This window comes from Anabrus simplex, chromosome 6 (assembly GCF_040414725.1).
Source record: "Anabrus simplex isolate iqAnaSimp1 chromosome 6, ASM4041472v1, whole genome shotgun sequence".
Classification (NCBI taxonomy): domain Eukaryota; kingdom Metazoa; phylum Arthropoda; class Insecta; order Orthoptera; family Tettigoniidae; genus Anabrus; species Anabrus simplex.
In genome coordinates, this window is record NC_090270.1 from 302,636,501 (window position 1) to 302,651,419 (window position 14,919).

Consider the following 14,919-nt stretch of genomic DNA (forward strand, 5'->3'; position numbering starts at 1 on the left):
CAAACTTACTGGCCTGTAATTTTCAGCTTTATGTCTATCACCCTTTCCTTTATACACAGGGGCTACTATAGCAACTCTCCATTCATCTGGTATAGCTCCTCCGACCAAACAATAATCAAATAAGTACTTCAGATATAGTGCTATACCCAAACCCATTGTCTTTAGTATGTCCCCAGAAATCTGATCAATTCCAGCCGCTTTTCTAGTTTTCAACTTTTGTATCTTATTGTAAATGTCATTGTTATCGTATGTAAATTTTATTACTTTTTTGGCCTTAGTCTCCTCCTCTATCTCGACATTATCCTTGTAACCAACAATCTTTACATACTGCTGACTGAATACTTCTGCCTTTTGAAGATCCTCACATACACACTCCCCTTGTTCATTAATTATTCCTGGAATGTCCTTCTTGGAACCTGTTTCTGCCTTAAAATACCTATATATACCCTTCCATTTTTCACCAAAATTCGTATGACTGCCAATTATGCTTGCCATCATGTTATCCTTAGCTACCTTCTTTGCTACAGTAGATTCAATTTTCTAGTAAGTTCCTTCAATTTTTCCTTACTTCCACAGCCATTTCTAACTCTATTTCTTTCCAGTCTGCACCTCCTTCTTAGTCTCTTTATTTCTCTATTATAATAAGGTGAGTCTTTACCATTCCTTACCACCCTTAATGGTACAAACCTGTTTTCGCATTCCTCAACAATTTCTTTAAACCCATCCCAGAGTCTGTTTACATTTTTATTTACCGTTTTCCACCGATCATAGTTACTTTTTAGAAACTGCCTCATGCCTGCTTTATCAGCCATATGGTACTGCCTAACAGTCCTACTTTTAAGACCTTCCTTTCTATCACATTTATTTTTAACTACCACAAAAACAGCTTCATGATCACTAATACCATCTATTACTTCAGTTTCCCTATAGAGCTCATCTGGTTTTATCAGCACCACATCCAGGATATTTTTTCCTCTGGTTGGTTCCATCACTTTCTGAATCAGCTGTCCTTCCCATATTAATTTATTTGCCATTTGTTGGTCATGCTTCCTGTCGTTCGCATTTCCTACCCAATTGACATCTGGCAAATTCAGATCTCCCGCTACAATCACATTTCTTTCCACGTCGTTTCCCACATAGCTGACTATCCTATCAAATAATTCCGAATCCGCGTCAGTGCTACCCTTTCCCGATCTGTACACTCCAAATATATCAAGTTGCCTATTATCTTTAGAAATGAGCCTTACACCTAGAATTTCATGTGTCATCTTTAACTTCTTCATAGCTTACAAAGTCTTCTTTCACCAGAATGAACACTCCCCCTCCCACCCTTCCTATCCTATCTCTACGATACACACTCCTGTGCCGTGAGAAAATTTCTGCATCCATTATATCATTTCTCAGCCATGATTCAACTCCTATTACAATATCTGGTAAATATATATCTATTAAATTACTTAATTCTATTCCTTTCCTTACAATACTTCTACAGTTCAACACTAACAATTTCATGTCATCCCTACTTGATTTCCAGTTCCCTGAGATCCCTTATGCCTCCAGATCCATAAACGACGACTGTCTGTGTGGATAGCAATACCTGGTTTTGTCCGTGAACAGGAGGGGGGCACAACGGAGGTAGTGCTGGAAGCGGACAATCGGTAGTGCGAGTGCAGTGCCACCTCCGGTATACTCCGGTAGTAAACTGTTGCTCGGGAGGGTGGGAGGAGGACGAAGGAACAGTACTGCGTAGAGACGGGGATCTGCTTCATTTAGAACCGATTCATTTGAAACGATTCAACAAAATAATTCGTTCATTTGATTCGTTCATTCGATTACCACGTGACGGAGAGCCGAAAGGGAAAGCATGGACTCAGGTGAACCATTCCGTTATGTTCTTTATAACTGCTACTGCTTTACAAATTACAAGACGTGAAATGTTCAAGTAACTGCTAGCATTTTAACAAGAGTAATATCTTTTTTCGAGGTTACAGTCGAAAAATACTACACAACTGTCCGACTAATCCTTTCTAAACTTAAGTAACTACCATTCGAAACTATACGACAATCGAATTTGAAATTTATAGTATCGGTAGATATGAACATTTTTGTGGCCATGATCCACACGTTAGTTCACAGTAGTTCACGAGAACGAGAACGGGAACGGGAACCTTGAAGTAAACTTAACCTAACATTTCGCAACGAGCTGGAAGTTAAGTGAATGTTATAGTTTCGTGAAGTCTGTGACTTGAAACGCCGTGATAAATTCTTATTTTTTAAATAAAAAATATATTTTTTTCTTTAAGATTCGGTTAGAAGGATTTGACTTGTGAACCGGGCTTTTAGTTCAGCTTAAATTAAAAATAACAGTCGTTCTTCACAAGTCATTGATTCAAAAATGGTGGATACTCGATTTGGCGATATGAATCAGAACGAACGAGGAACCAAGGAACGAGTTGCGGCTTCCATCTCTCGATTCACAAACGAGTCGGTTAATTTCGGTCACTGAATCATGATTCAATCGTTCAGTGCAATGATTCGTTCATTATGAATCACTCGTTCAGAATTTCATCTCTAGTAGGCCTACTGCGTGTGCACTGGCTTGCAGCTGCAATAGTGGCGCGGAGCGGATGTGCTAGCGACGTGGTAAATACTGCTTTATACATATGAAGAAGCCGAATATATGAAACATACATTCTCATTTGTCGTTAATGTTTATTATTTTTTTAAACAATCCTTTTTACGGCGCACCGATGCAGACAGGCGACGATGAGATAGGAACGGCCTAGGAGTGCGAAGGGAGCGACCGTGGCCTTCATTAAGGTACAGTCCCAGCACTTCCTGGTGTGAAAATAAAAAACCACGGAAAACCATATTCAGGGCTGCAGACAGTGGGGTTCGAACCCACTATCTCCCAAATGCAAGCTCATAGCTGCGCGCTCGGTTTGCCCGGTATTAAACCGGTCTCTGTTCAGTCGACCGATTGATGAAGTAGTCTACATGCCACCTCTTTTAGGTGGACACAGTAACATCAGCAGGGACTTTTTATGGAGATAGTACAATTACTTTGTAATTACAACTAAACTGGTTTATTTTCGAATTCATTAAATGTATTCATATTTCATTTCTGAGTTTTCCTTACTTTGTTCATTTCCAGTATTTGTTTTATTGAAATATGTCAAACCTTGTAGAGAAAATCTTGGATGCCTGGCAATTTTTTGAAGTTTTTGATTAGGTTGTCCATTCTTTCTTTCTTAATCCGTTTACCGTCCAGGGTTGGTTTTCCCTCGGACTGAGCGAGGGACAGTCCTAGGATAGTGAGACTTTGGGTCGGGGATACAACTGGGAAGGGGGACCAGTACCCCTCCCAGGCGGCCTCACCTTCTATACTGAACAGGGGCCTTGTGGGGGATGGGAAGATTGAAAGGGACACAGAAGGAAGTGGCCGTGGCCTAAGTTACGCACCAACCCGGCATTTGCCTGGAGAAGTGGGAAACCACGGAAAACCACTTCAAGGATAGCTGAGGTGGGAATTGACCCTCCCCCCCTTCCACTCAGTTGATCACCCGAGGCTGAGTGGAGTCCGTTCTAGTCCTCGTACCACTTTTGAAATTTGGAGACAGAGTCGGGAATCGAACCCGGAATTCCGGAGGTGGCAGCTAAGCACAGTAACCACCACACCAGAGAGGGGGGCGCGTATTATTACTGCGCTAAGTAAATCATAATACGTCCCTTGGTTTGGAGGTAAACATATTACTTGTTTACATCAGGATTCAAGTCTCGTGAGGAAGAGCATAAGGAGGTGAGGGAAAAACTGTAGTAATTAGGTTCTAACGTCTCTTTTCGAGATACAGACCTATAAAATGAAGATGCCATTCTCGGCTATTTTGCACATTATACATTCAAGAGCGACTGAATTACAAATAACTGCCGTAGTGGGGGAAATGGCGCTATGCTCGGCCGCGCAAATGTAATAGGAGAGCGTGCGTGGCATGCAGCCGTGAGGACATCAGACCTCGCACCGGCTGTACAAGTAACAATTACAGAATAGGTAAGACACGCGACCTCAGCGCATTTGATCGCGGCCAGATTGTGTACGCCAGTCGTTTGGACTGTATGAAAATGGGAAACTACGGAAAAACCATCTTCAGGGGGCCGATGACCTAGACGTTAGCCCCGTTTAAACAATCATCATCATTTTCAGGGCTGCCGACAGTGGAGTTCGAACCCACTATCTCCCGAATGCAAGCTCACAACAGCGCGTCCCTAAACGCTCGGCCAACTCGCTTGGTTAATACTGTAGAGGATGTTTGCCCAGTTGCACTGCAATCAATCAATCAATCAATCAATCAATACTGATCTGCATTTAGGGCAGTCGCCCAGGTGGCAGATTCCCTATTTGTTGTTTTCCTAGCCTTTTCCTAAGATTTCAAAGAAATTGGAAATTTATTGAACATCTCCCTTGGTAAGTTATTCCATAACCATCAAGAGAGTACCGTGAGTAGGTTACATGGATTCCGGTAAAACCACCACCGCCAGTGCCAACTGCCATGGTGCAGGCCGCGTAAATATACTATGAACAGTGGCAGCCTTTTAGGAAATGGTTATACCAGCATACGAAAGTAAATTCGACGTTTTTGGTTCTGGCGGTAGACAGAATATTGTGGGGGAAAACGAATACACAATTGAAACCAAGAAACCTGATGTTGACACTATTGAACACGGAATCATAGGCTGTCTGAGCGGTGAACCTATCACCTTCTAGTTATAGATGGACACCCAAGTACTGAATCGGTCGACCTCGGTTATCTTACAGATTCGTATTGGCAACCTTTGAGTTTATTACTTAGTGATTAATCAATCAATCAATCAATCAATCAATCAATCAATCAATCAATCAATCAATCAATCAATCAATCTAAGAATCGCTTAGCCTACGCATCGCCGTGCGACATCTGGCGTACACTTTACGTACTCGTACTGTTGTTGTCTACACAGCAAAGCCAAACTATAGAATTCATGCTAGGAACAAGATTCGCATCGAGAAATGTTATATAATGTTATACTATGTGTGTGTAACACAGTTGTTGGCTTAAGATAATAAAGGTTTAGAAAATTCATATCGATCGATCATATTATCGATTCCATTCAGATTGCATTTCTATTCAGTTGGCAGTATTACCCGAACCGGCAGTGCTCCCTCCTTACTCCTCAATCCCGAACAAAAATCTATCACTAAAAAGAGTGCGCACAAATAATACACAAGAGGAAATCTATAAACTCGAATGAGTTGCATGACAATAAATGAGCATTCAAAATGTATAATACACATGATGCATAGCCGTGGTTGCATGTAACATCTCAGCAATAGATTTTTACCATTTTTTACGTCGCTCCGATTCAGAGAAGTAGTACGGGAACGATGGGTATAAGAAGAAGCTGACTTAATTAAGGTACTGCCCCATCATTTGCCTGGTGTGAACAGGAAACTACCAAAAACCATCTACAGAGCTGTCAATAGTGGGTTTCATACCCAGCATCTCTCGAATGTAAGCTAACAGCTCGAACCTCGCAGCTAACTCGCTCGGTAGAATAGATTTTATTCGCCCTATATAATCCGATATTAACTCTCGAGCACGTAACAGAACATATAGGGACATAAATCAAGGTGAGGGCATTTTCCAGCAAGGAATTATTTTTAAAAAGGAAGACCAGCAAGTTATTTTCGTGGTGTCAGGAGGCTAAACGTCTGATGTTAGATATTGGCAAACAACTAACAGCAATAACTGGAGACTCCTCTTCAATAGAATTCCTGAGGCAGCGGATAGGAATTGCTATCCAGCGAGGAAATGCTGCCAGCGTTATGGGCACGTTTCCTGATAACGCTCCACTGGACGAAGTCTTTTATCTTACACCTTAGACTTTCGAGCTGGAGCGAAGTTAAAAAATGATTGTTGTAATATAATTTTGTATATATCCACACCACAGTTATAAAGATGTTATAATTTCAGAATTGTAAATGATTGTCGAGAAGACTTGAAACAATGACAGCTAAAGGAAACGTACGGTACCGTACTACGCATTTAAGTACGGGAAGCTTTGCTGGGTACATTTAACTTTAGACACGAAGTTCGATCACTTCCACCTAATTAGTACCCACTGACTGACAGTGTTTAATGCATCTGATCGACCTCACCAACAAGACTTCCTAAAAGATCGCCCGTCAATTGGGTGAAAAAGTGTGTTGCAGTACTGGAGTAAGCCTGCTTTGGAAATAAAATTATACACGGTACCGTATCGTAGGTTACACCGATATGTTTGTACCTTCACATACTCCCGACCTCTTAAATTGAAATAGGAGCCAATTATTGAACACAACTCTCACTAAATAACTTCCAAATTAAACCCCTGAAATGGGCCGTTTGTTAAAAGGGAAATTTCACCCCCACCCAGAATATAGCTCTCCGACTCAAAATTTGAATTCTTTCATCAGTGAAGAGGGGTTTCATCTCTGACGTGAGGAAAATACCGCTTCTCGGCCAGACCGTTTTTCCCCCGCCAGTGTAGCCCCAGAGACTTTTCCGACTCATCGGGCACTCTCAGAAACAGATGAGTAAAGGGGCATAGTTTTCGCCGTGGCACTCTCAGGTACTTGCCCTAAAAAACACCTCAAAATTAGTCATTTTTCAAACGAGTCTCTTCATAAATGTTATCTATGAAGCTTCCATGGCCTAAAAGGCGAAATTAGAAATATAATAATGTTATTTGTATTTACGTCCCACTAACGTGTGTTACGATGTTTCCCCCTGTGGGTGGGGGTGGTAGAATAACACCCACGGTATCCCCTGCCTGTCGTAAGAGGCGACTAAAAGGGGCCTCAGGGGCTCTGAACTTTGGAGCGTGGGTTGGCGTCCACGAGGCCCTAAGCTGAGTCCTGGCATTGCTTCCACTTACTTGTGCCAGGCTCCTCACCTTCATCTATCCTATCCGACCTCTCTTGGTCAACTCTTGTTCTTTTCCGACCCCGACGCTATTAGGTTTGCGAGGGCTAGGGAGTCTTTCATTTTCACGCCCTTCGTGGCCCTTCTCTTATTTTGGTCGATATCTTCATTTTTCGAAGTATCGGACCCCTTCAATTTTTCCCTCTGATTAGTGTTATATAGAGGATGGTTGCCTAGTTGTACTTCCTCTTAAAACAATAATCACCACCACCACCACCTGTTACGATGTTGTAATGTTAAGCTAGTAGTAAGCTCATCCTATAGTACTGTACTGTAAGCCGTAATGTTAAGCATTGGAAATCCTTAAGTTGTATGTGAATTTGTATATGATGCTGGATTTAGGATGTTAAACTAATAGTAAGTTATGACCGCCTCTGTGGTGTAGTGGTTAGTGTGATTAGCTGCTACCCCCGGAGGCCTGGGTTCGATTCCCGGCTCTGCCACGAAATTTGAAAAGTGGTACGAGGGCTGGAACGGGGTCCACTCAGCCTCGGGAGGTCAAATGAGTAGAGGTGGGTTCGATTTCCGCCTCAGTCATCCTGGAAGTGGTTTTCCGTGGTTTTCCCACTTCTCCTCCAGGAAAATGCCGGGATGGTACCTACCTTAAGGCCACGATCGCTTCCTTCCCTCTTCCTTGTCTATCCCTCCCAATCTTCCCATCCCCCCGCAAGGCCCCTGTTCAGCAAAGCAGGTGAGGTCATCCTCCCCAGTTGTATCCCCAAACCCAATGTTTCACGCTCCAGGATGCTGAACTTGAGGCGGTAGAGGTGGGATCCCTCGCTGAGTCCGATTAAGAAAGAAAGAAACTAATAGTATTTCTTGCAGGTAATATTTTGTTTCCAGAGAAATGCTTCTTCTTCTTCTTCTTCTTCTTGTTGTAAGTCGTAGTGTAAAATTTTGAGATACTTATTAAGGTTCGTGTGAATTTGTATATGACGGTGTTGTAATGTTAAGCTAGTAGTAATCTCAACCTATAGTTTTATAAGCCGTAGTGTTAAACACAGGAAATCTTTAAGTTGTATGTGAATTCGTTTATGATGCTGGATTTAGAATGTTAAACTAGTAGCATTTCTTGTAATATTTTCTTTCCATGGAACTGATTGTTGTAGGCTACTCTTGTTGTAGTTGTTTTGTTGTTGGGTAATTATGTTTTAACACTACTGTAAGAGATCATTGCCACCGGGATATTTCCCAATGTATGGAGTTCTTTGACCTGCCAGTAAATCTACGGACACGAGGCTGACGTATTGGAGCATCTTCAAATACCACCGGACTGAGCCAGGGTCGAACCTGCCAAGTTTGGGTCAGAAGGCCAGCGACTCAACCGCCTGAGCCATTCAGCCCGGCACATTCTATTTCTTTACACCCGAAAACACCTTAGCGTTAGTACTTGTATGAGGAGATAGTAGCAAACTCTACATTTAAGAAAGAGGCTGGCCTTTATGGCGCAATTCAGTGTTACGTAAAACTGACAGTTGTCTCACCTTGGCTGCAACAGGTTGTAATTCCAGAAACTCCTCCAATGAGAGGAATCCATCTCCATTCTTGTCCAGCACTTGGAAGACGAGGGTTGGGTCTAGCTCTTCTTCAGAAGGTTGGGAGAACAAATGCACCACATAGCCAACAAACAGGCCCAGAAGCACGGCACGTAGCCAGCGCTCCATCACTTCATTCTACCCGCCGGAGCGGCGGCGACACTGCATGGCACAGACGAGACATGTCGACTAACAGAGAATAACGGAATGTTCTAATCAGCTGACACAAGCAGCAGCGCGACAGCTGACCAGAGCTGCCAGCTTAGCCAACCTAGCCTATTTTCTACTAGACGTAGGAATCCCAGATTTTCAAAATGAAAAACTGTGGCCTCCCCTTGTCAGATACTTCCTTGCATGTACCCCAAAATGTTTCACTACCACAGCTGTACCATATAATGTGGACTTTTAAATGTTTGGGGTTTGTTTAAACGTACAGTATGCCGTACTGGCTAGCCTATTTATTTATTTATTTATTTATTTATTTATTTATTTATTTATTTATTTATTTATTTATTTATTCATCATCATCATCTGTTTACCCTCCAGGTTCGGTTTTTCCCTCGGACTTAGCGAGGGATCCCACCTCTACCGCCTCAAGGGCAGTGTCCTGGAGCTTCAGACTCTTGGTCGGGGGATACAACTGGGGAGTATGGCCAGTACCTCGCCCAGGCGGCCTCACCTGCTATGCTGAACAGGGGCCTTGTGGAGGGATGGGAAGATTGGAAGGGATAGACAAGGAAGAGGGAAGGAAGCGGCCGTGGCCTTAAGTTAGGTACCATCCCGGCATTCGCCTGGAGGAGAAGTGGGAAACCACGGAAAACCACTTCTAGGATGACTGAGGTGGGAATCGAACCCACCTCTACTCAGTTGACCTCCCGAGGCTGAGTGGACCCCGGGAATCGAACCCGGATCTCCGGGGATGGCAGCTAATCACGCTAACCACTACACCACAGAGGCGGACTATTTATTTATTTATTTATCAGTGGCGGCTGGTGGTATCTGAAGCTGGGTGTTGCACCAAAATATTCAGTGTCACGTTTGTATATAAGAAGCTTACAGAAATAACAAAAAAAACTCTATTATAGTTAAGAACTACATTCCTACCAAAACTGAAATATAGGTATCTGGTAATTGCAACACAGAACATAAGAGGCGAACTACACTATAACTCCAGTTACTATTAATAGCAATGTTTGGCTCCATGGCTAAATGGTTAGCGTGCTGGCCTTTGGCCACAGAGGTTCCAGGTTCGATTCCCGGCAGGGTCGGGAATTTTAACTATCATTGGTTAATTTCTCTGGTATGGGGGCTAGGTGTATGTGTTGTCTTCATCATCATTTCATCCTCATCACGACACGCAGGTCGCCTACGGCGTCAAATCGAAAGACCTGCACCTGGCGAGCCGAACTTGTCCTCGGACACTCCCGGCACTAAAAGCCATACGCCATTTCATTAATAACAATGTTATTGGTATTACGTCGCGCTAATTACTTTTTTTTACGGTTTTTGGAGACTCCGAGGTGCCGGAATTTAGTCCCGCAGGAGTTCTTTTACATGCCAGTAAACCTACTGACACGAGGCTGACGTATTTGAGAACTTTCAAATACCACCTGAAGGCCAGCGCCTCAACCGTCTGAGCGTTTCAGCTTCCACAGTCAATCAATCAATCAATACTGATCTGCATTTAGGGCAGTCGCCCTGGTGGCAGATTCCCTATCTGTTGTTTTCCTAGCCTTTTCCTGAATGATTTCAAAGAAATTGGAAATTTATGGAACATCTCCCTTGGTAAGTTATTCCAATCCCTAAGTCCCCTTCCTATAAATGAATATTTGCCCCAGTTTGTCCTCTTGAATTCCAACTTTATTGAAAATTCGCCCTTCTGTTTTTTATTGAAGCAAGATGTTGATAATATTGTGGGTGGTCTGGTATGGCGTGGATAAGAAATTACGGAGCGAGTTGGCCGTGCGGTTAGGGTCGCGTAGCTGTGAGCTTGCATTCGGTGGATAGTGGGTTCGAACACCAATGTCGGGAACCCTGAAAATGGTTTTCCGCGTTTTCCTATTTTCACATAGGTAAATGCTGTGGCTGTGCCTTAATTAAAGCCACGGTCGCTTCCTTCCCACTCCTAGCCCTTTCCTATCCCATCGTCTCCGTAAGACCTATCTGCGTCGGTGCAACGTAAAGCAAAAATTGTAAATTTAAAAACAAAACTGGAAATGAAATTACCTTTGCGAGAGGAGAGAAAGCAGGAATTAAGTAATCTCCGTAGCGTGGCGCAAGCTAACGGGGATATTTGGAGCTGTTTGTCGATAGGGGACTTGCTGGTCTCGTGCAGCTCCCATAGACCGATACTGGCGAGCATGCTATTTGATGCTATACAGGCTTATAAGGATACTGGCTCGTCCCTGCTGAGGTAGATCGCGCCGCGCGGTGTCCGGACATTTCGTACCACTTAATTTTTGAGGACATTTCGTACCACCTAGGTCGTTATCTACCTGCGAACGGTTTTCCCGCAATCTCCAAATATTTACGCCAGGACAATCCGTACCACTTGATGTCAAATTGGAATTCCATGTCCACGCCACCGGGCGTAATGAGCCTGACATAAACACTTTATAAATCAGAAACAAAAGTAATTTACATTTGTTGAAGAAAACTTCTATAGGCCTACAATTTTAATAATAGTCCTTTAAACAACACCTATAACTTATTCTTCTTTTCCTCCCGCTTTTTCCCACGATCTGCGTCGCACATGTGGATTTGGCCCTGTTTTACGACCGGATGCCCTTCATGACGCCAACCCTATATGGAGGGATGTAATCACTATTGCGTGTTTCTGTGGTGTGGTATGCTGTCTGTATATGAGGAGGAGAATGTTGGGGTGGACACATATGTCCAGTCCCCGAGTCAGAAGAATTAATTAGAAGCGATTAAAATCCCCGACCCGGCCGGGATCGAACCCGGGACCCTCTGAACCGAAGGCCAGTACGCTGACCATTCAGCCGACGAGTCGGACTATACTTATCACTAGAGCCCGGATTTCCATGCACTATCAAATCTCAAAATATGCATGCATTCATGCACTGTCAAATGACAGAACATACACAATAAACTGGAAAATATGCACTATCAAATTTCACTTCAACATGGTTATATTTTCACTTCCTTTTGAAGAATTGTATAACAACTAATTTCTCCACATTTTCTTCATTTAAGTTCATTTGTTATCTGACAGAACATTCCTGAACAGAGCAATAATGATCTTTCAACGTCATAAGAAGTGACATGTTCATACTTAAATGAAGAAATTTAGCACGAAGTACACCTGAAATTATCTCTTTTCAAAAATTAACTTAGAAATCCCTTTCCTCAATCAATTTAGACACGAGGTCTCTTCGTAGACTTTTAACAGGTGTTATGACACCAACACTTCTCAACACAGTCCAACACTACATTACAATTTGAAGCATGTAAGCATTGTTTTTTCCAACTCCCTTCTTTTCTCAATTATTTTGGCCTCAGACGTTTGAACAGTGAGAGTTCGAAGTTCGGGGTAGGGAATTCCAGGAAAACAAAACAGGATTCAGTGCAAATCCAAGGTTTGTAAGCTGCTATCTCAGTAACGCGGCGTCGCAGTAATGTGATTCAAGTTTTGATTTCAAATTAGTCTAACCACTGGCGTAGCCAAGGGGGGGGGGAGGGGCAGTGCCCCCCCCCCAAATTTTTTTTCCTGAAACTAGAGCGATGATCAGCCGTTGTTTTACGTACGGTACGAACAACTTAAAACTTACTCCGAAATGTTAAATTAATGTAGCGACGAAGAATCTACTAGCAAGGCTCAATAGGTCTTGTTACCGTGTTTTGTGGTAGTTAAGCATGAAAGAAGGTGCTGGGTGGTGAATAGGTCTCAAGCTACTAAAGAGAAATTAAATTGTAAAATTTAACAAGGTTATATTTTCTTTTCAAAATTAGATAACAACAAATAGAAATAGGTACTTAGTAGCCGAAATACAACTTGAAATGTACAATTACAGGGATTAAAGATTTTGGGCTTCGAGCCCTGAAAACACAATTCTTGAGCAACTAGCTCAACTTTACAATATACCAATTTCAACAAAAGGGGCAGAAGACCCCAATCGAACCCTGGAGCCCTTGCTCCAAATTACACAGCAAGCCTCCTCGAGGCATACAACTCCCAGTTTTAGAAAAGAGCCACTCGCTCTTAAAGTTAAGCCTCTCCCAGGCCACACCAAACTCAACTTTCAAGGTGTCCTCAAAGGACATATACACAGGGGTAAAATACCCAACCTACTGAGGTCTATTAGGTGAGAAAAGATTAATGCATGACCTCTAAAATACCACTTGAGAGGAGGCGAACTTGCACTCCTAATACACTTTGCTTAAGACCTACTTGGCACTAGGCCGTTAATACAAGGGCTAATCCCATCCTACAGAGGTGACTTAATGGCAATTTACATTACATTACGGGTGAATTGGTTGAGAAAAATAAGTTCACCTCAAGACGATGTGAGTGGGAACTCGAGAGGGTTAGCACTCTCTATCCCAAACTGTAGCTTTACAAGAGAATAGGAGAAAAGAGTAGTTACATTTTAGGAAAAGGTTACATGATGGAAAACGCTTCGAACCCGCCGCGAGAGTTAAACTGCCGACATAGCAAGAAAAGAAGATATTAATAGGCCATTACCTGGTAGTAGATCGCTGCCGAGGAAAGAGGCGCTTCCCGCCTCCTGCTATGAACTTAATACACTGAAAGATGGAACAGAAGTGGCCCGGAGACCCTAAAGTCAGCAGTTTAAATACTCTCGCAGAGAATTCTAGGCGTTAGGGGAAAGAAAACACCCTCCCACAAAGATTTTATTGGGTAGGACCCCGCAACAGATACAAGTTGGGGGAAGATACCCCTGATTGGCCAGAAATTCATTGAAGAAATTCGTGATTGGATACATTCAAAGCAAGGGGAAGAAAGGGGTAAATATTGCCAACTTAAACAATGATAGAAATAAATTTAACAAAGAACAAACTCCTGAAATTAAATTTTCTCCAACAAAATAGTTCTTTGACTCCGCACTAGGTCGCACTATTGTTGATCTTCAGTAGTGTCCTCTAGAAGAGAAAGTTCACACTTCTTACTTCAAGCGAAACAAAAACACATCAAAAGTGACACAGTTCAAAAACTCAAAATTTTCCACGTGGTGACATCTTCTGAGAAAGTAAAGAATTAATAGAATAGATAAAGTTCAACCTTCCTCCAGAAGAGGAGTTTCAACTGGCGCAACTTTTAAATAAACGGAGTAGAGGTGTACCGCCCGGTACAGACCTCCCCCCCCCCCCAAAAGTTCCTCCAAGGGGTAACACAGAAGAACATAAACTTTTGTTTGAAATAAGTTCCAAGTTTTGATGTTGAGATTAAGATAACTTGCAGAAGTATTTGAGAAATTTCTTAAGTCGGTTCCAAAATTTTGTTGTTGCAGGTGAAGTAAAGTTTTTATGTTTATAGAAGTTGAATTTCTGAAGATAAGCTTTTAATACTTAAAAGTGAAGGAAAAATTTGCAATGTCCACCAAATATTGTTGTTAAATTCCCAAATGTAATTATTGCTTATGGTGACTGTCCATATAGCTGATGTAGATTAAGAAGGATGGCCAGACCGGCCGTTGCAGCTTGCGTCCAAGGGAGGCCGCTCGGACCCCTTAAGTACCCTGAGATACCGCTCGCCCGCACTATGAGGGGAGCAGAGGTGTAGAAGCACGCCGCGCCCGCGGTGAACATATACAGGCTGCGGGCCAGTAGCAGGTCGTGCGCCGCACATCAGCCTTGGCCGGGAGGTGAGCTCCGGCTCGCCGTGCACATGTCGTCCTCGCTGGAGAGGAGGGGGCCCATCCCCCTCCCCAGTCGCTGCACGGCGCTGCGCGGCTGCGGGGGCGCTGAAACATTAAAGCTAGGCGGCAGAATTGTGTTGGACAATCATTTTCTTTGAGGGTACAGGCTTGTAGAGAGAGTGAGGGGCCAGCGGCGTGCAGATATTCATGGTTTTCATTAAGCCACTGTGTAGAGTGGAGCAGGAGACGGGAGCGTGGTAATGGCCGTGGCAAAGACAGGATGGCAGTTTAATGGGTCGGGGCAGGTTTCACAAACATGCTTACATAAGAAACAAAATCCTATAGAAGGGGCAGAATGCCTTAAAAGTGAAACTCAAAAAAAAATATAACCTTCATATCCTTTCAAAATAATATGGAGCAAGTTAACACAGAAATTACACCGGTTTCACCTGGGACAGGTGAACCCTAAATATCCTCTCGGTGGCTGGATTACTTAGCAATAAGGTAACCGGCGTAAGAAAATCGAGAATGATACAAGGCCCATGA

At 43.0% G+C, this 14,919-nt stretch overlaps 1 protein-coding gene across 3 annotated transcripts in view; it reads right to left on the reverse strand.

Annotated features, from left to right (window-relative positions):
* LOC136876494 (selenoprotein N) overlaps nt 1-8,710 on the reverse strand; it is a 155,935-nt gene extending 147,225 nt beyond the window's left edge. For all 3 annotated transcript variants that reach the window (XM_067150496.2, XM_067150495.2, XM_067150497.2), the window contains exon 1: nt 8,483-8,710. In XM_067150496.2, coding sequence (XP_067006597.2) covers nt 8,483-8,662 — 180 coding nt within the window. In that variant the 5' untranslated portion in view covers nt 8,663-8,710. The remainder of the gene's footprint in view (nt 1-8,482) is intronic.
* Nucleotides 8,711-14,919: the final 6,209 nt, after the last annotated feature.